The sequence below is a fragment of the Cibotium barometz genome, chromosome 32, assembly GCF_041138505.1.
Source record: "Cibotium barometz isolate CiBa-2024 chromosome 32, ASM4113850v1, whole genome shotgun sequence".
Taxonomy (NCBI): Eukaryota; Viridiplantae; Streptophyta; class Polypodiopsida; order Cyatheales; family Cibotiaceae; genus Cibotium; species Cibotium barometz.
Window position 1 is genome coordinate 9565446 of NC_141077.1, and position 18906 is coordinate 9584351.

Consider the following 18906-nt stretch of genomic DNA (forward strand, 5'->3'; position numbering starts at 1 on the left):
ACTCTCTAAAGAAATGATTGAAGCAAGGCTAGCACTAGCATGAAGTGCATGAGCTACTGCATGTTGTCCTTTTTCAGAGCAGTCTTCTGAAGTTCAAGGTTCCACATTATGGTTTTAAGGAGCATTGGGTTATTGAGGACATTCAAACCATCTATGGTTTGCCATTACAAATTGTGCACAATCCTGTCCTTTGTTGTTCACGAGAAGGTGAGGCTATTGCAAGACGAGGAGTACGAGATTGGTCACATCCAAAGTCTTGTCCATGATATGATGCACGTGGTTGGAAAGACTGTTTACGCTCAAAATGATTAGAAGATGACCCTTTCTGCCAGCGAGGTGGTTGTGAATGTTGCCAAGGGGAGTTGGGCTAGAATTGAAAGTTGCCTGATGAGGATTGTTCATAACCTTCACAAGCCATATGTGAACTACTGCCATAACAACCTTGAGAGCCCAATGTTTGAGAATTCGGATTCAGATCCTGAACACACTTGGCAGTAGCAAGGTCGACAGGGTTGTACTTTTGCACATCAGTATGAAGTGTGGGGTCAATGAAGGCATGAAGCTCGTCCGCTAGGGACAAAGAATCAATCTCCAATATTAGATTAGTGAACTGTGAGATATAAGAAGCTAGAGAACCAGTCTGGTCCAAGCGGCGTAAACGAGTTTGGGCTTGAAAATCCACGTTGACACGGATAAACTGCTTACAAATGATCCGCTCAAATTTTTCCTATGTCGTAACATGCTATGGCCGTTGCCAGCAAAGTAAGGTAGTATCTTAAGTAAGGATGCGGCAAATGTAATCTTCTTGGCATCGGTAAGGACTATCAAGTCAAAATACAGGCAAAGTTTGTAAGGCCATTGTTCAAGTGTACGCTTATTGCGTTGTCCTCCATAGGACTCGGGGGATTTAATTTCCAATTTCTTTGTTTTACTAGCTTGCAAAAGACGATATAGAGTCTTAAGATTGTCACCTTTCACCTCAAGAGGAATGTTGTCGTCATTGTTTGCTGGTACTGATGCTGTAATGTCGATTACTAGTACAAAACTGGTATGAGAATGGCGATCCGTCTGAAATTGTTGGATCTGAGAAGCTAATGTGGCCATGGACTCTTCAAGTTGTTGTTGGAACTATTGCTACAAAGCCTACTACCAATCCGTTGGAGCTAGATTGCCAAGCTAGTGGGTTTGGTCCTCTATAGTAGTAGACTGAGCTGAGGACTCCGAATATTGGGGCTTTGGGAATTGTGTGTGATGATGCCTTTGAGCCCTAGTGAGAACCATGAGCAAGTAGGGGGAGCAAATACATTATCTGAATTGGAGAAGATAGGTCACAAGCAGGCGAGGCTACTATAGACCATCCTGTATAAGGAGGAAGTTCACCTGGAACCGAGAGCACTGGGACTAGTTGTTGCCGATGATTAGAGTTAAAATAGAAAGCTGCATAGGTAACAGTTGGAAGCATTCTGCTTCTGGTCACAAAATGCCCTCTGTAAAAACATCTTCTGTGGTCCTTGGAGGCAACCATTGAAGCCCAGTTACATTGGATGTGCTTGTTGCATTTTGTCAAGATGTGAACGAGTCATGCTACATCTACATAAGGCAAACCTAATTGCAAACATAAAGAAGGACAAAACTAAATAGATACAGGCACTAAAGGAGAGGAAGAAGATACTCGATGTTTATGTGCACAAAATATGAATAGAAGCATAGTAGAGGTGCAGAGGAAGCACGCACACACGCACACATGCACAAAGAGAGATATACCATTCAAAATTGGTTTGCTAGTGTTCCCATCCATGGGGCGCATAGCAGATAGAGTAACACCATTCCCATTGACATTAGTAGAAACAGCATCTATGCGACGCATTGATGACAAGGAAGTAGTCAATGCTACTTTTGAGTTCCCAACAACAGCTTTTACTGAGTCAGAAGGCTGCAAAACACTGCTTCCCACAATTCCTTTCTTGTTTGCTTCCTTCCCACCTTTGCACAACTCTCTTCTTTCAAGTGGATTGTAGCTGCCCCACATCAAGAAGACAACAACAGCCCATTTTAGTCCTTGCTTCATGAAACCTACAAAATGACAAATCAACAAGTACGTAAATGTGAAGCATTTGGGGGGGGGGGGGGGGGGATGTGTTAAACATTTTGAAAACCCTACAAACCTATGAAATGACCCCTTTTTACAAACTTGCACCTTCTGGTACCGAGCTTTACCATGTTCCCTTTGTTAGTGTTTCAATACTAGAATTACCTATCGTAGACACCTCCATTCACTGAGTCACAGTAGCGCTTGAGCCACTGCAAAAACTCAAGGTTGTCCAATGGCCGACCTTTGACAAGCTTACTGACCTCAATATGCTGTCCAAGCCAGTAACTCGTAAGCCATCAGTACTGGAAAATATCAAAGCTAGGATCATAGGGACGGAAAGGAATAAAAGAAAACGGCCGCTCTAAAAGCAACCATAAAAGTACCCTTATTTTTCAATGCTTTTGAGACATGAAACTACAAGTAACAATGCTTTACCAGATCTCTTCATTGACCAGAAAGCATATTACCTTATCTAGTCTCAATTTGGTGAATATATCTTGAAGCACTTTGTAGTTTTGTATCTTGTCATACTCTGTCTTGGCATCAAAATTGACCTGAGTTACACATTTAGAAGTTATGGAGGTGGCATGTGCCCAGATGCTTTTCTGGAGAGACCAAGTAAATACTGTAAGTATACCTTGTGCATGGGAACCACTCCTGGATGGGTAGCATCTATTAGCTGACATTGAACTGCCCCTGATGCTGCCTAAAAACCATAACAAGGTTTTAAGTGAGAAAAAAGATGTAAAATGAACAACCTAACACCATAATACCTGTCATATAAAGAGAGGTGTCTCAAGTGTTAGAACTAATTTTGAAGAGATCAAACAGTGTAGTGTACGACAACTACCAGACCACCAGTTATTTATGGAGAGGCACATATCAAGCCAATGAGCACAATGTAGACCATGCAATGTGGTGTAAACATTGAAGCAAAGTGGCCATGGTACCAACTCACTGTTGGATCTTTTTTAGGCTTGCTTGCAAAGAAAGGCTTTAGCACATGTTTTAGTTCGACTATTGTGTGATGTTCTGTGATTTGTCATCATGCATTATTCGAGTATTATTGCATTGTAGTATTGTACACACAGATACCTACATGCAGGCCGTGTCTTTCTGTTTTTTGTGTTCTGAGATCCAGTCTACACAAGGATCACATGTAACATCATTTTGGTCTCATAGACCCTTCGGGTCTTTAGTAGACAACGTTAATAAAATCTTTCTTTCTCCACACCACCCCTCTCTCTCTCTCTCTCTCTCTCTCTCTCTCTCTCTCTCCATACCTACAACACTACAAACAGAAACGACAAACCATGTTTCAAAGGTAAATTCAGTTAACTCACAAGATTTTGTTAAAGAAGTCATATCAGCGGTCAAAGAAAAGGAACGAATGGAAAGTAACAAAAAGGTAATCAGAGTCGGTGGTCTTCCTCAAAGCTGGGATAGGGCAGACATAGCTCAAGAGCTTCGAGAAGACTACATATTAGATACAGATGTACTTACAGCACAACTGAGCAAAGTAGTCCCCTTCGTGGACTTAGGAGACCCTATCTCTATTATAGTAAAGGGTACACAGGCAAAAGTCTCCTATATGGACAACAATGAGAAAATAGCAGTGATGAAGCAAACAAGGTCTCTCCAAGGGACAAAGGTATGGATAGCTGATGAACTCACCCCACTACAACTCAAGAACAGATCGGCAGAGCTGAATAAAGTTAAAGAAGCAAGAAAGACTGGCAAATGGGCAATATACAGAGGAGGACAAGCAATCATTAAAGAATTCCGTACCCCACCCCCCTCAAGAACAAATCCATCCATGGATGAAATATAGCTATTTTTATTTTGAACCTCAATTTCGAACTAGATGCAATAGAACCCATTGTAATTTAAACTCTTAAGAGTCTTAAGAGTTCATTTTGAGTTATTTTTTTTTCAGTTTTATGCCTCTTTGGCATCGATACCCAGAGTGGAAATTGGAATGTAAATGGATGTACCTGATCTGTCCCATAGGTCGGATTCGGCCTCCCGTGGACATTAATATAACTTTCTTTCTTTCTCTCTCTCTCGCGTGCTAGGTGGCCCCCACCATGGATCTCCACCACACAGAGATAGATCCATGAGATTCTCTAACAACATGACATGCCCTCACCATAGCCACACCTGCCATCAAGAGGCTTATGGAGTCATGTTTCAGACACTGAGGCAGTCGTCCTCTCTCGGCATTTGGAAGACGGGGATGGACTGCTTGTTGATATTGTCACCCACTTTGGCCACTGGCTCGCATAGAGTTAGGGGGCTCATGCCTCCGAAAGCAAGATGGAGCTCTGGACTCTTCAAGCATGGAGGTGGTTTTGTTTGTTTTCCTACATGTGGCACCGACAGTCCATCTATCACCAGCATACCGCTATCTGCATTGCGAGGGATCAAGGCTCGAGTATGCCCACAGCAGGTCTAGAGAAGAGTGGGCCTTCATTGAGGGTAGGATCAGCGAGCACCTGGCTTGCATTCGACCACACACAGATTGCTACAGCAGCTTCTTGGCTGCCCAAGGGACGGGGCTGCAAGGTCTTCGGCTCCCCATCCATTCACACGAGGAGCTTCTAGACTCTGAGTTTATAGACGATACCACCGCCTATCTTTCAGCAGAGAAAGGGAAGCTTCAAAGATTTGTGCAAGCCATCGAGGTCTTGTGCCTAGTGTCAGAAGCTCAGATCAAGTGGCATAAGTCTTGGGGTTTTTGGGTTGGATCCTCACCCATCCCGGCTTGGAGACCAGTTGAGTCTTTTCAGTGGATCCTGGTCAGATATTTGGGATTGATATCCGACCAGAGCAGCAGCATGCCCCTCTTCTTCTGAGCACTCGGAAGAAGCTCCTTTACTAGAGTACCGCTCGGATCTCCCTCACTTGGTGGTGATCAACCAGGTGCTCTTGGCCACCATGTGTTACATTACTTCTTGTTGTGGGTGTTCTCCAAGGCATGCCTAGGACAGGTGTGCAGAGGTTGATCCAGAACTTTCTTTGGGCAGGGACAGATGGCTGTCTAGCTAGGGCCAAGATGGCTTATTATTCAGCCCCCTCATCGTGGTGGGTTGGCATTGTTGATCCAGCTATTTAGTACAGAGCCCTCTAGGGCAAGCTGGTTGTTTGAGGAGTTCAGCCAGGGGGTGGGCATTGGAAGGCTTTCCTCCTCGCTCGGATATGGACCGCAGACCATCTCTCGGTGGACCTTGGATCCCCAGTGTGTGCGGTGGATCTTCAAGGAGGTCCGAGTCCGCGGCCTCAGCTCCTCCTTCGAGGACCACTTCACTGCCAATTTGATCATAGCTTGGGTCCACCTAAACCCAGCCCTCACTCAGTTATCCCCGACCTCTGAAAAGGAGAGACTCCGTCAGCCCTTGGTTTGGAACCTCCTCTTCAGGTTGCCCAGTGGTCACCCCTTGGGCACTCGCTCTCACATTGCATGGGGGCCCCTCAGCACTGGTCGCACTCAGTCGTTGGAAGTGGGGCAGCTTCAGGAGGCCCCCTTCAGAGACACAGGACAGGTGCCTCATGGGGGATCCGGGGCCGCAATCAGATTACCCTCGTCATCGACGTAGCGCCCCCACCGCACCCCCCTCCCTCTTTAGGATCCTTCCCCCTCGGAGTGGGTTGGCGCTCTCACTCGCCATGATATTCCTGTAGCAGTCCTCGGTTTTGATGGGGGTGCCGCACTCATTTTCTGGTCCCCGGGGCTGGCTGACCCTCTCCCCTTCAGAGGACTACAATGGTGGATACCTTGAGAGGATGAGGATTATTGGCTTTCATGATCACCAGTGGCACATCGATCCACCTCTAGCCAAAGTGGCCCGCAACAGTTCCTGGAACCTAATGGCTTTGGAAGAGCTGACCTCTGACCCGCATCCAGTGGGATCCCAGCGAGTGGGAGTGGCAAGACCCCTTCAGAGCCAGGAGAGCCCGACCACCCCCTTTTTCCATTACATGGCCAGGATGGGTTGTAGGATCCAGATTCACAGATTGGTGGCACCCTGGTGACGCCAGATCACTACGCATAGCTGTGGGTCAGCTACCGGCTTAGTGGTCACACTCTTCCTCTGACAATTAGCCCACCGCAACCTTTTTGTCGTTGGTTGGCCACTGGAGGCGGGCCGGCACAGTGCGTTCGTTGCAACCACCCCAACAGCACTGCTTTTGGGATTATCCCAAAGCACAATAGGTTTGGCAAAGGATCCTTCGCCTATTCACGACGGTGCGGTTTGCACCACATACTATAACCTAGGGGGGAGTAGCCTAGGTAACTGAAGCCCGCCCCGCTCTTTTCTAGGGGGCAGCATGGAGGCAGGCCCGACTCTCTCATTGCAGGATTGATACAGTCCCCACCCTCGGCAAGTCGGCAGAGCCTTGACCCCCAGGCACCACTCCGAGGTGGGAGATAATCAGCAGCATAGTTACATGGCAGCCCATTGCAGTGAGGCCATTGAGGGTACCCTTACCCCTCGAGCTGAGTCCATCCGCTCCATTTGGACTGACATCATTCATACCCTCTGCAGCTAGTCGGGAAAGCTTCAAGACGGGTCGGACCGCATGTGTAGACGGTGAGAGGTCTTTCTGCGCACATGGTACACGGGTTCCTTTCTCATTGATTGGTCCGGGGAGATTAGTTGGCATTACAGGCTGCTAATGTGGCTATTTCCTCCCCCCCTTGTATGAGATAGTTTTACCTCCATGAGCGGCCAGCCATGGAGGGAACCCCCCCTCCCCCTCCCACAAAAAAAAAAAAAAAAAAAAAAAGTTATTTGCCTCCTATGAGGGTTCTGAGCATGTACATTTAGCCCTCGGGCTACTATTTTTTAACTAATAGAAGAATCTCTTTCCAGGGAAAAAAAGAAAAACCGTCGGTACCACACCCTATTGTCTTGGCAGAGTTTGGGGCAACCCCCCTGTCAAATCCTCACGGATCCCCTCGTGATCGATCTTGGTTCGAGACTCGAAACCTGCAAACAAACGAACAAACAAACAACAAGGGGGTGCAAGCCTGACTCACCTCCCAACCATGACAGCCGTGGGCAAGCCCACAGACTTGGCTGTCCCCACCGAGCCACGAGGTGAGCTAACTAGGATGACGTACCGACCAATCTCCTCCTCGCGACGTCCCATACCGCCACGAAGCTGCCCTCGCGGGCCTCGAGACTGCTGCCGGCCTCGGCTGCGTAAAGCAGGTGCACGTCTACACTAGATCCAGGCTCCAAGACCATAGAGCTCTCACAAACTCGCGAGACTCTCTATATCCCAATAACTAACCTTGGCCACCCTTTTATAGGCTCTTGGCCGGTCATCGGGCGTCCACACTTGGACGCCCACCCGTCCATACTTGGGTGCCCGCCCGTTAGTATTTCCTTAACTCAACTCGTCAATCAACCTGCCTAGTTCCAAGCTTCCCCAAGCCTCGAAACTAGTCTTGCGTGCGTGTAGCACACGGTAGATACACACTGTGCACATGACATACTCCCCTTCCTCTAAGAGCTCACTCCTGAGCTCACTAAAAAGCCAGGGTAATCTCTCTGAAGAGTAGTCAATGTCTCCCATGTAGCGTCCTCCTCAACACGATCCTTCCACTTAATCTTGTATTCCGTGATAAGCGTGTTACGCAATCTTCTTTCACGAAATCCAAGAATCTTTTCAGGTTCGTGCGGAACAAATGTCATGTCCTCGACATCTATAATTTCTTGAGGAGTAACTAACTAATCTGCTCCACCTAGTACTTCCTTAAGTCTACTGACATGAAATACAGGATGAACTTTCACATGAGAAGGCAAATCCAATTCATAAGCAACTAAACCAATCCATCGTGTAACACGAAATGGTCCACAGTATCTAGGGGATAATTTTGGAGATCCACCTGTCCGTAAAGTCTCAGAATCTTTCGGAACTCGCAAATACACCATCGTTCCTTCAGAGAACTCTCTCAGTGAACGATGTCTATTAGAATAAAACCTGTCTCGGTCTTGAGCACTTCTAATAGATTCCTTTGCAACTTGTAACATTTCCTGCATATCTTGCAAAAAATTACGTGCTGCATCATGCTGAAGTCCTGAGAATCCTTCTGTAACAGGTGATCTAGGTTGAAAACCATACATAAGCATGAAAGGACTAAAATCTGTACTCGTATGCTTAGTACTGTTATATGCAAATTCTAACATAGGAAGATAATCCTCCCATGAACTCTGTCTTTTGGATACATATGCTCGAAGTATATCCTCCAAAATCTGATTCACTCTTTCAGTTTGGCAATCAGATTGAGGATGATCTGAGGAACTCAAATTCAAAGTTGTTTCTAACTTTTCAAAAACAAGTTTCCAAAAATCACTCGTAAACTTAGAGTCCCTATCACTGACTATGTCCTGGGGTAACCCGTACATTCTAAATAATTGCTCGATAAACTGCCGTGCTAATTGCGTAGCTGTAATAGTCTTCCGGGTCGGTAAAAATCTAGCCATTTTTGTCAAGCGATCTACCACAACCCAAATAGAATCGTGGCCTTGATGTGTTCTTGGCAATCCGGTAATAAAATCCATGGAATACTTTTCCATTTATTACCTGGGATTTGCAAAGGATACAACAACCAGCCTGTCTAAAGCGTTCAGCTTTATTTGCCTGACAAATCTGACACTTGAGAACATAATCTTCTACATACCCTTTCATCTTTGGCCAATAAAAAGTGTGTTTCACTCATGATAACGTCCTATGTACCCCAGGGTGTCCAGCAGAAGGGGCGTCGTGACACTCCTTAAGAATCTTGGACCTAATGTTCTGGATCTGTGGTACACAAATTTTGTCATTACGGAACAGTAAACCATTCCGAATCATCCACTGGCCTCCTGCAGCCTGAATAGTAGACTGCTCAGTCATCGAGTCTTGGTCAATCAATGAGCTCCCGTCCTGGATCTTCTGCCAAAATGGACCAAAATAACTATCAGTCCTGCAAAGCCCTCTCAATGACTGAAATAAGTCAGTAGAAATCTCGGTCAACGACAAAGTATTCACCTCTCTAATCCGACTAAGCGCATCTGTAATACTATTCATGGACCCTTTCCGATAACGGATCTCAAAATCAAAATCTTGCATTAACTCTGCCCAACGAGCTTTCCTTCCTCTCAAATCATCCGCATCACACACATACTTGATTGACTGATGATCAGTCAATACCACAAACTTGGAGCCATATAAATAATGTCTCCAAACCTTGAGAGCATGAATCACAGCATAAAGCTCCTTCTCAAGGGTTGGCCAACAAGATTGAGTGTCGTCTAGCTTTTTACTTTCAAAAGCAACCGGTCTACCATCTTGAAATAAAGCAGCCCCGATAGCATAGTCACTGGCATCAGTTTCAAGAACATAAGGCCAACTAGGATCAGGCAATGCTAAGATAGGTGCTTTCTTGACTTTATCTTTCAAAAGTCTGAAGGCCATATCCAAATCGTTATTCCAAGTGATAGGCTAATTTGACTTACGTCCACGACCTTTCAATAAGTCGGTCATCGGTAGTGTGAGCTGAGAGTACTCCCGTACAGATTTTCGAAGAAAAACAACAAAACCGAGAAAAGAACGAAGTTGTTTCACTGTTCGTGGTATAGACCAGTCCAGAACCTTTTGAACTCGGTCATAGTCAATGCTCAATCCATCTCTAGTGATCTTGTGTCCCAAGTAAATGATGTCGGTCATAAAGAACTCACATTTACTTAACTTAGCATATAGTTGATTCTGTCTTAAAATAGATAAGACAATCGTAAGGTGTCTGACATGATCCTCAAGAGTACGACTATAAATCAAAATATCATCCAGGAACACCACCACAAATTTCCCCAAATGTTCACGAAAAAGATCGTTCATCATTTGCTGGAAAGTGACTGGAGCATTGGTTAACCCAAAAGGTAATACGAGAAACTCGTAATGGCCATACCTAGTCCGAAAGGCGGTTCTTTCGACATGCCTTTCATAAATACGTATCTGGTGATAGCCAGTACGTAAATCTATCTTCGTGAAATATTTTGCTCCTGCTAACCGTCAATCAGGTCATCTGATCTAGGGAGAGAATAACGGTTCTTAATGGTCAGCTTGTTCAATCTCTTGTAATCTATACACATTCTCCAAGTATTGTCCTTCTTTCTCCTAAGCAACACAGGTGCATCCCAAGGTGATTTACTTGGACGGATCTGGCCCATCCTCAAATAATCTTCGAGTTGTTTAGCCAACTCATCTTCCTCGGCTTGGCTCATCCTATAAGGTGGAATACTCACAGGATGAGCACCAGGGATCAAGTCAATACGATGATCTACTGCCCGTTCAAGTGGTAAACCCGATGGCTGTTCCTTAGGAAATACGTCTTGAAACGAATCAAGTATCTTCTGTAATTCTTTGCTTTCAAACACACTTTATTCACATCCATGGAAGGGATGAGAAAAGAAGAAAGTGGAATCAATACACAATGCAAAGCGGTATAAAAAGAAGAATCCATTATATTTCCAAAATCAATTGTATTTACAAGAGGTCCCTGAGAGGGATGAATACAATCACCTAAAATACTATACTTGGTGTCCTTATGCTGAAAAGAAAAAATATGACTAGACCAATCTATCTGGACTTCAAGAGTCTTAAACCACTCAATCCCTAATAACAGGTCTACATTTTCCAGATGCATTACATAGCATTCCAGAGTATCTTTGTAGTCCTGAATCTGGATTGGAAGCATCTCCACCTTGCGATCCCAAACTTGCCTTCTCGCAGGTAGGCGTACCTTATAGGTATGGTCGCTGAGTGTCGTATCAAGACTCAATTTCTGCACAAGTTTGTAGTTAACAAAGTTATGCGAACTGCCAGGGTCTAAAAGAATGTGAATTTCATGGCCATTCACTTCTCCATAAACTCAGAGAAGATCATGCAAGCCAAATACCTTAGAATTGAACAGACAATCAGAACAAGTACTAGGGCGAGAAAGTACAGTAATTGACGTACCTGTCAAAGACAACTAGTTAGCTGCCTTTGGCTTGGGTCCTGCGTTTGCCTTGGTACCCTTTTGCTTTGGGCACTCGTTACGCATGTGTTCTTTAGGCTTTTTCTTCGCAGATAAAACAACGTCCTTCCTTCTTGAGCTTTAAAGCCCTAAGGAGTCGTTTCTTCTTCGCTGGTGTCGAACTGGAACTCTTCGAAGGTTGGTCCGAAGACTTTCCTTCTATCGTGTTAGCCATAGGTGCGGAGAACTTCCTTTTATGCTTGTTCCCCTGCTCGGTAACGGGTTTCGACTTGGAAGAGACCATCGTATCATCATAGATACGAGCTGAATGAATGGCCTTGTCCAATGTTTTACATTTGTTATTTTTAAACTATAAACGGTACGAGTCTGGTAAACCAGCTACGAAAAACCCCAAAAGAGTAGTGGGATCCATCTTTGTAGCTTTCATCTGCAAGTCACGAAACTTCTGGAGGTAGACCTCATAAGTGAGGTGCGGAGAGGTCATGGTCAAAGCTGAAAACCGGGCAACAACATCATAATCATCCTCTTTCTTGTGGAATTCTTTCTTGAAGACGTCTTCGAATTGTGCCCAAGTCGTTGGCTTAGGGTTGAGTTCCTTCGACCAAAGCAAAGCTTTGCCGGACAGAAAACCTGCTGCTAACTGGATCTTCTTTCCATCATCATATGGATGAAACTGAAAGTGAACTTGCCACTTATGTAGCCAAGTGTCCACGATCTCCTTGGTGCGCTGCTTTTGCTCGCCCCCGAACGGTTCCGGAGTAATGTTGGGACCTAAAGCTGAAGCCAAGGTATCCATACCCGAGAAAGTAGAGAGGGTAGTGGTCAATAGAGCAATGGAGTTCTGCAAAGCTTGCATCTGAGCTGCGATTTGTGCCTGACGTTCCGTCGAAGAAGCTTCGAGAGCTACTTTGAACTCCTGGTAAATCTGATTTTGACACAAAATCGTCAAAAAGATCGGCATCGGTACCTTCCGTAGCCGGCAAGCCTTCGCGTTCCACAAGGGGCTCCAACTCCGATTCTTGGGTCGACATCACAAAGAGGGTACGTGGTTCTGAAAACAGCAATATGCACAGAAAAAACAGCAAGCTTTTTAACACATACCTTTCTTCGACCTCTTCTTCTCTACCTACCGACTTGCTCGTTCACGAGGTATGCTCTGATACCACTGTCAAATCCCCATGGATCCCCTCGTGATCGATCTTGGTTCGAGACTCGAAACCTGCAAACAAATGAACAAACAAACAACAAGGGGGTGCAAGCCTGACTCACCTCCCAACCATGACAGCCGTGGGCAAGCCCACAGACTTGGCTATCCCCACCGAGCCACGAGCTGAGCTAACTAGGATGACGTACCAACCAATCTCCTCCTCGCGATGTCCCATACCGCCACGAAGCTGCCCTCGCGGGCCTTGGGACTGCTGCCGGCCTCGGCTGCGTAAAGCAGGTGCACGTCTGCACTAGATCCAGGCTCCAAGACCATAGAGCTCTCACAAACTCGCGAGACTCTCTATATCCCAATAACAAACCTTGGCCACCCTTTTATAGGCTCTTGGCCGGTCATCGGGTGTCCACACTTGGGCGCCCGCCCGTCCATACTTGGATACCCGCCCGTTAGTATTTCCCTAACTCAGCTCGTCAATCAACCTGTCTAGTTCCAAGCTTCCCCAAGCCTCGAAACTAGTCTTGCGTGCGTGTAGCACACGGTAGATACACACTGTGCACATGACACCCCCTTGGTGATAGAATCTAACTGTTCCAAAAGATCTCTCTAGCTAATCACTATGCATAAACATACATAATCCAGGCATATACTCATCCACCCGACCACCCCTAAGCCCAAGGGTGCACACATCAATATAATGAAGAACCACATTCCTAACCTTGGTTTCCCATACCACCAATAGGTAAGTCTTCAATCCAGCAGCACATAGCTCTATGAAATGGCAAGAGAGTAGATACAATGCTCTACACAAGAGAACATCCCTTAAGAGTGCCCCATGCCCCTATTATATTGGAGAGCTCTCGAGTGACTCTTGACTCTCCATTTCCAAAGTGACTCTTGACCTTCCATTTCCAGAGTAATTCTTGGCCTTCCATTTCCATGTGTGACCCTTTGTTGCCTGACCCTAACCTCAAACCAAGTTTAGGCCTAACCCTAGTCCCACTAGAGCATGCTCACATGCCTAGGGTGGGTTAGCCTCCTAGTATATGCACATGATGTGCACATAACATACTTCTCCTCTCTCAAAACATTGCACTCTTGCAATGAAAAGAAGGAAACCTGCGCTGAACGTTCTCAACTGACTCCCAAGTCGAATCCTCGATTTCCCTGTCTTTCCACTTAATATTAACCTCAGGGATTAAGCGATTACGAAGTTTCCTTTCCCTGAATTCAAGTACCTTCTCAAGTTCATGTGGAATATGTTAGCACATTCATCCCCAGTTTCTGCCCATTTCTGGTGTCCTTTTGGTTCCTTTTGTATGGCCCTTGATTGTGGGCTGGCCACCCCTTTTTTCCATATTTTTCTGGGATTTTTTCCAACCCTTTTGGTATTTTACCAGTCGGCCAACTCATCTGCTCCAGTCGGCCAGCATACCTCACCTATAAATAGGTGGTGCTGGCCTCTCATTTCTCATTCAATCTTGTACATATTTTGCTCCCTCACTTATGAGACTTCTAGTGTCTCTTGCTTGGGACTGTTTTGCTTCGGTATATTCAGCATAGTTGCTCCATATCTCTCTCTCTCTCTTGCACTCTCTATTCAGCACACTCTAGTGCCACTTTGCTTCCGCTCTGTGCACTCTTTCATGGTATCATCGCTCCCGGTTCAGCGACTCCTCTGCTGCCCCAGATTCAGCCCTATTTTCAGCACCCTCTCCTCTGCGTTTTTCTCAGATTTGCAGCCTCTTTGTTGCTGTGTTTTCTGGACAGCTTCTGCTGGTTGGATCTCCTTCAGTTTGGCTTCATCCCTTGCAGCCAGAAGGTAACTTTTCATCAGCGTTTCATTCCACGTGGAGTTTGGACATAGGCAGCCTGTTTTTTCAGGACAGCAGCCCTTTTCTAGCTGCGTTTTCCTGTCCGGTGGTCATTCCCTTTTGTAGAGGGGGTTTGTGGTGTTTCGGGCTTTGGTGGCACCCTTGGTACCTGTGGAGGACACTTCTTCTTCTGAGATTGTGCGTTTTTTTGAGGAGAGCCCAAGCTAGTGTCCTTGTTGTTGCCTTTCCCTCTTGCACCCTCTTACAGCATATTCTCAAGCCCTGTGTGGCTGCCTTTTCTCTCTAATCAAATCCGCATTTTTTGCTTCCCTCTTCTGGTGACCTCAAGGTTGGAGGTACAATCGACATAAGCTTCTGCGTTTTTTGCTACAGGAGGTTTTTCAGGTGCTGTCCAGCCTCTTAGGGTTGTGTTTTGGTGGGAGGAAGGGACCTACATCAGCGTTTTCTGATTTAGACAGTTCTATCTTCTGAGGGTTGGTACTATTGATTGGATCAATGTTGACAGCTTCAGATTTGGCTCCCATACCACTTCCTTGTTATTTCCTAGATGAGGCAAACAAGTTGGATGGTGGTAACTTTCAGTCATGGAAGTTGCAGGTTACTTCTATTCTCAGGGAGTATGGTTTGATGGAGTTTCTCTCGTACAAGAATCGGTGCTTGCCGAACCTTGCCTCTGCGGAGGATGTGTGTCGGTGGAGGAAGACTAACGGATAGATCTATGGCTTTCTCCTCCTAAATTGTCAGGATTCGGTTCTTCGACACTTCATCTATGCTCCTGATGATGCTTCTACTTTCTATGTGTGGCAGCTGTTTTGTGACCTGTATGGTGATGCCAGTGATCGGCAGATGGCTTCTACTTCTGGGTGCTATGCAGCCAGTGATCTTATGGATACTTCTTTTGGAGATGTTCCTGCAGCACTGAAGGATAGTGGGCTAGTTTTGCTCACTGCATCTGAGGAGTTTGTTTCCCCTGTTGCCTTGCCTTCGGTTTCTGTGCATACTTCTCCTTGCCGAGATGATATCTCTGGTAATGTTTTTGAGGAAGACAGTGGGTTATCTTTACTCACAGCTTCTGAGGGGGATTTGTCTCCTATTGCTTCGCCTCTGACTCTTTCTTCGTCACCCAGTGACCAGGATGTGTTGCTGGTCCCTTTACCTTCTATGGAGAAGCCAGCTTCAACGCTGTGTGATGCTATTGAGGAGGCTACTACTACTTCAATTACCACTACTGTGAATGTTTCTCTTTCCCTTACTCTGTGTGAGGATTCTGGATTGTGGTCAGGTGTGTCCGTGACCGTGCCTAAGGCACAGTGGTACTTCCAAGGATTGAAGGATTGGGATTTGGATTTGGTTGGGCTTGTGAAGTCCCGACATCAATTTTCAGAGGGGGCAGTTGAGTTCTTACATCTGGCGATGCCGACCTTCAAGGAGGGTGCTATTGTACAGCATTTGGCTACTCTTGGTACAGAGTTGGAGCAGATGGACTCTATTTCTTTTAAGGGTATTATCTTCTTGGAGCTACAGGCTTCTACGGATTCTTGTGACACTGTGTTTTCATTTGGGTTTGGCACCAATATTTGGAGCAGCATGATGCAACCTATGTCACCAATTGGCCGACCATTTGGTCCATCTCCAGTTTTTGCGTCTCGTTCACTTGAGGCCAGGCCGGTGTCTCGTGTGAAGAGGCCAATATTTTGCTGACATGGACGGGAGCCAGACTGGTGCCACCCGTGTGTTAGCAGGATAGTGTCGTATGGACGGGAGCCAGACCAGTGCCACCTGTGTATGACCTAGACTGTGTTCGACCCATGGGATTGTCACGCCATGGAAGAGCCAGTATTCGTGCCGTGTTTTGCCTATGGGACTGTCACACCATAGGGAGACTCGTGCCTGGAACTGTGTCTTACCTATGGGACTGTCACTCCATAGGAAGACCAGGTTTTTATGTTTTTATGTCGTGCCAGTTTTGTGCCGACAGATATTTTGTACTTGTTCCATGAATGGGAGATATGTCCATGTTACTATTTGCACATGCACACATATTTTGTATGTTTGAAACTATTTTCGCATGACATGTATTTGTGTGTTTGCCTGCTTGACGTGTTACTTACTGAGCGGGGACGCCTGCCAGTGAGTCATGAAGTCTGTTCTGTATTCTGACGAGTTTTAGTGCATGTGAACAGGTGGTAAGTATATCGCACATGTTGTTTTAATGTTTCATATTCTAACCTTTTATTTTATAAGGTTTAATGTTCACACACACTTAAAAGTGGGCACCCCCTTTGGGCACTCACTTAGGGGCCAAGGTGGGGAGCCCCACTTAAGTGAGTGTGGGGGTGGGCATGGTCACCTACTCACACTAGTCCCCCACATGCAAGCGTGGAAATCACTAGAGAAAACTCCACTCTAAATTTTATTTAAAAAAAATGTTCCCTTTCAAGCGTGGGCATGAATCGCTTCTACCTTACGTGAGACAACCGACGACTCTCCCTCTCTCTGGCGCACGTTTTCATGAAGGCGACTGCTTCTGTTTCCTCTGCTGCTGGCTGTGCCTCCTCTTCTACAGGCGGCTAGCGCTGACTGCAGGTGGTTGCTTTCACCTCCCTACAGGCGGCTGTTTCTACTTCCTACATGCGACTGCTTCTACCCTCTTACAGGTGGGCTGCGCCTGTGTACAGCAGCCAGGCAACCTTTCTCTAGGTGGCTGTGCGCCAGTTTTCCAGCTAGCAGACCCTCAGGCGATCGTGTGCGTGCCCCATCAAGCCATCTTCTCGCAGGCTGCAGCCAAGTAGCTGTGCACAGCAACCACGTGCCTCTTCTATACTCGGCGGTTTCTTTTCTCTCTCAGGCGGCTGTGCCTACAGCAGGAGGCTATTTTCAGTTGGCAACTACACAATCCTCTCCTTTCGTTTGTGTACTTCACCCGACAGCTGCATCACTAGGCGGCTGTAGCAAGACAAACTCCTCAGCAAGAAGGCAGGCTTTGTCCAGCACAACAGGTGGTTGCACTTCCTTTCCATAGGCGGTGTTTTCTTTCTTCAAGTGGCTTCTTCTCGGTGTCTCTTTTATGTGACTGTACACATGGGTATTGGACTTCCTCAGCCATCTACAAGTAAGTGAATTTCAAATTTAAGTAAAGTATTTTATGTTTAAATCTAATAAGGGATTCATCCCGCTCGGCCAACACCCGTTCGGTGCCGGGTTGTCCAAGCTTTATTGGAGAACCACGGTCCAAAGGTGCTGAGATCGGGAGAGCCAAGCATTAGTGCGAGAGCGCCTGTTTGTGCGTGGTCTCGGAACACTAGTGAGGCGCTCTCCGCGGAGTCCAGTGAAAGCACAGGACCGTAGAGACTGGACCACGCTAGTGGTCACTTTGCTTCGAGCATCTACTTCGAAATTCGACTTCGAGTCTATTTGTTTGGTACTGTTTTCATATGTACATGGACATTATCTGGTTCTTGGAACCCATGGAGCATTGTATTCATTAAATACTCCCAATAAATATATCATATATTGAGGGGGGGTCGGCCCGTTCCGGCCCCAGTGCTGGTGTCCATCTTTCCATTTCATTTCATTTCAATTTCAAGTTGTATTAAGTTGTCCATTTCAAATTTGTGGTTTTAAAGTTGTGCTATTAAGCGTGTGGGTGTCCAACGGAGTCTTTCCCACTTGACGGGATCGGTTTCATTGGTATCAGAGCACGGTTGTTTCCCTCTTCCTAGTGGGGAAATGAACCTGTGTACTGGACGTCCCGCTTTTAGCAAACTTAAAACACAATGGACAGCCAAGGCAACCCTTTGGAAGTGCCAAATTCGAGGGGTCCATCTAGTGCCTCTCGTGGGTCTAATGCCCTGCGAGGTAGAAACAAGCCCCTTGAAAGGGTTATTGATAGTGAATCAAAGGGTCAACTGTCTCCAGGAAAGACAGTTATGCTTGAACAAGAGCCTGATGCTATGAAGGCTGAAATGGAACATATGAGAAAACTTTTGCAGGCTCAAGAGCAAGAGTTAAAGTTTTTGCATGAAGATCCCCATCTGCAAAGTGCTATTGAAGCCAGGAAGGCTGATGCAATGGTAGATGTAACTTTTGAATCAATGGCTCATGAAGTGGGCAAGAAACCAAGGGAGTTCAAAGGTGATATCAAAGAGGGGGATGACGGAGAGCTGAAATTCAGAAATCCACCTCGTTTGAAGCATGGAAATCCCGCATCTCAAAGGCTGAAATCTTTTATGCAAAAGGAAGAGGTGACAGTCACCTCTCGACATGCATCTTCTCCACAAGGCATAAAGCCTGACAGATATATGTATGCTAGTGCTCATGGAGGGCATGAAAGTCACATGCATGCAAGACATGTATCTCATGGTGTGACAGGTCTACTTCTAGGAAAATTTTGCCTTCTGAGTTGTCTCATGGAGAGACAATGCCATATGCAGCTAAGTGACATGCATCTGAGTTTCGAGTTCGTGGAGCACATGCCACCGTGCGCTCCATGAAACTTCTATGACGGCCCATGGAGCCCATGCAGATAGGGCTGCCCCGTTGGACAAGGGGAAAAGAAAAAGAGAAGACCATGAGCCTCATGCCAGGAAGCTCAAGGAATTCAAAGCAGGTGACAAATCTGTTAAATTTGATGCTTTTCATGGTGAACGTGATGCTTCTAAGGTATTAGCATTTGTGGCACAGTTCGACATTGCTTTTAGCGATGAGGATTTCACAGAAAAGTCAAAGGTGCGCCATGCTAGCATGTTTTTGAAAGGGACTGCTGCTCATTGGTGGATCACTGAAAAGA

General features: G+C 46.1%; 1 protein-coding gene across 5 annotated transcripts in view; it reads right to left on the reverse strand.

Moving 5' to 3' along the window:
- Positions 1–18906, reverse strand: part of LOC147619794 (microtubule-associated protein RP/EB family member 1A-like) — a 55380-nt gene that overhangs the window by 16504 nt on the left and 19970 nt on the right. For 2 of the 5 annotated variants that reach the window (XM_086825632.1, XM_086825633.1), the window contains exons 3-6: positions 2730–2798; positions 2560–2624; positions 2255–2361; positions 1765–2018 (exon numbers count right to left, since the gene is read on the reverse strand). In XM_086825632.1, the coding sequence (XP_086681758.1) occupies positions 1765–2018; positions 2255–2361; positions 2560–2624; positions 2730–2778 (475 nt within the window). In that variant the 5' untranslated portion in view covers positions 2779–2798. Of the gene's footprint in view, positions 1–1764; positions 2019–2254; positions 2362–2559; positions 2647–2729; positions 2799–18906 lie in introns of all 5 variants that reach the window. The other 3 variants (XM_086825630.1, XM_086825634.1, XM_086825631.1) reach the window with 2 other exon arrangements.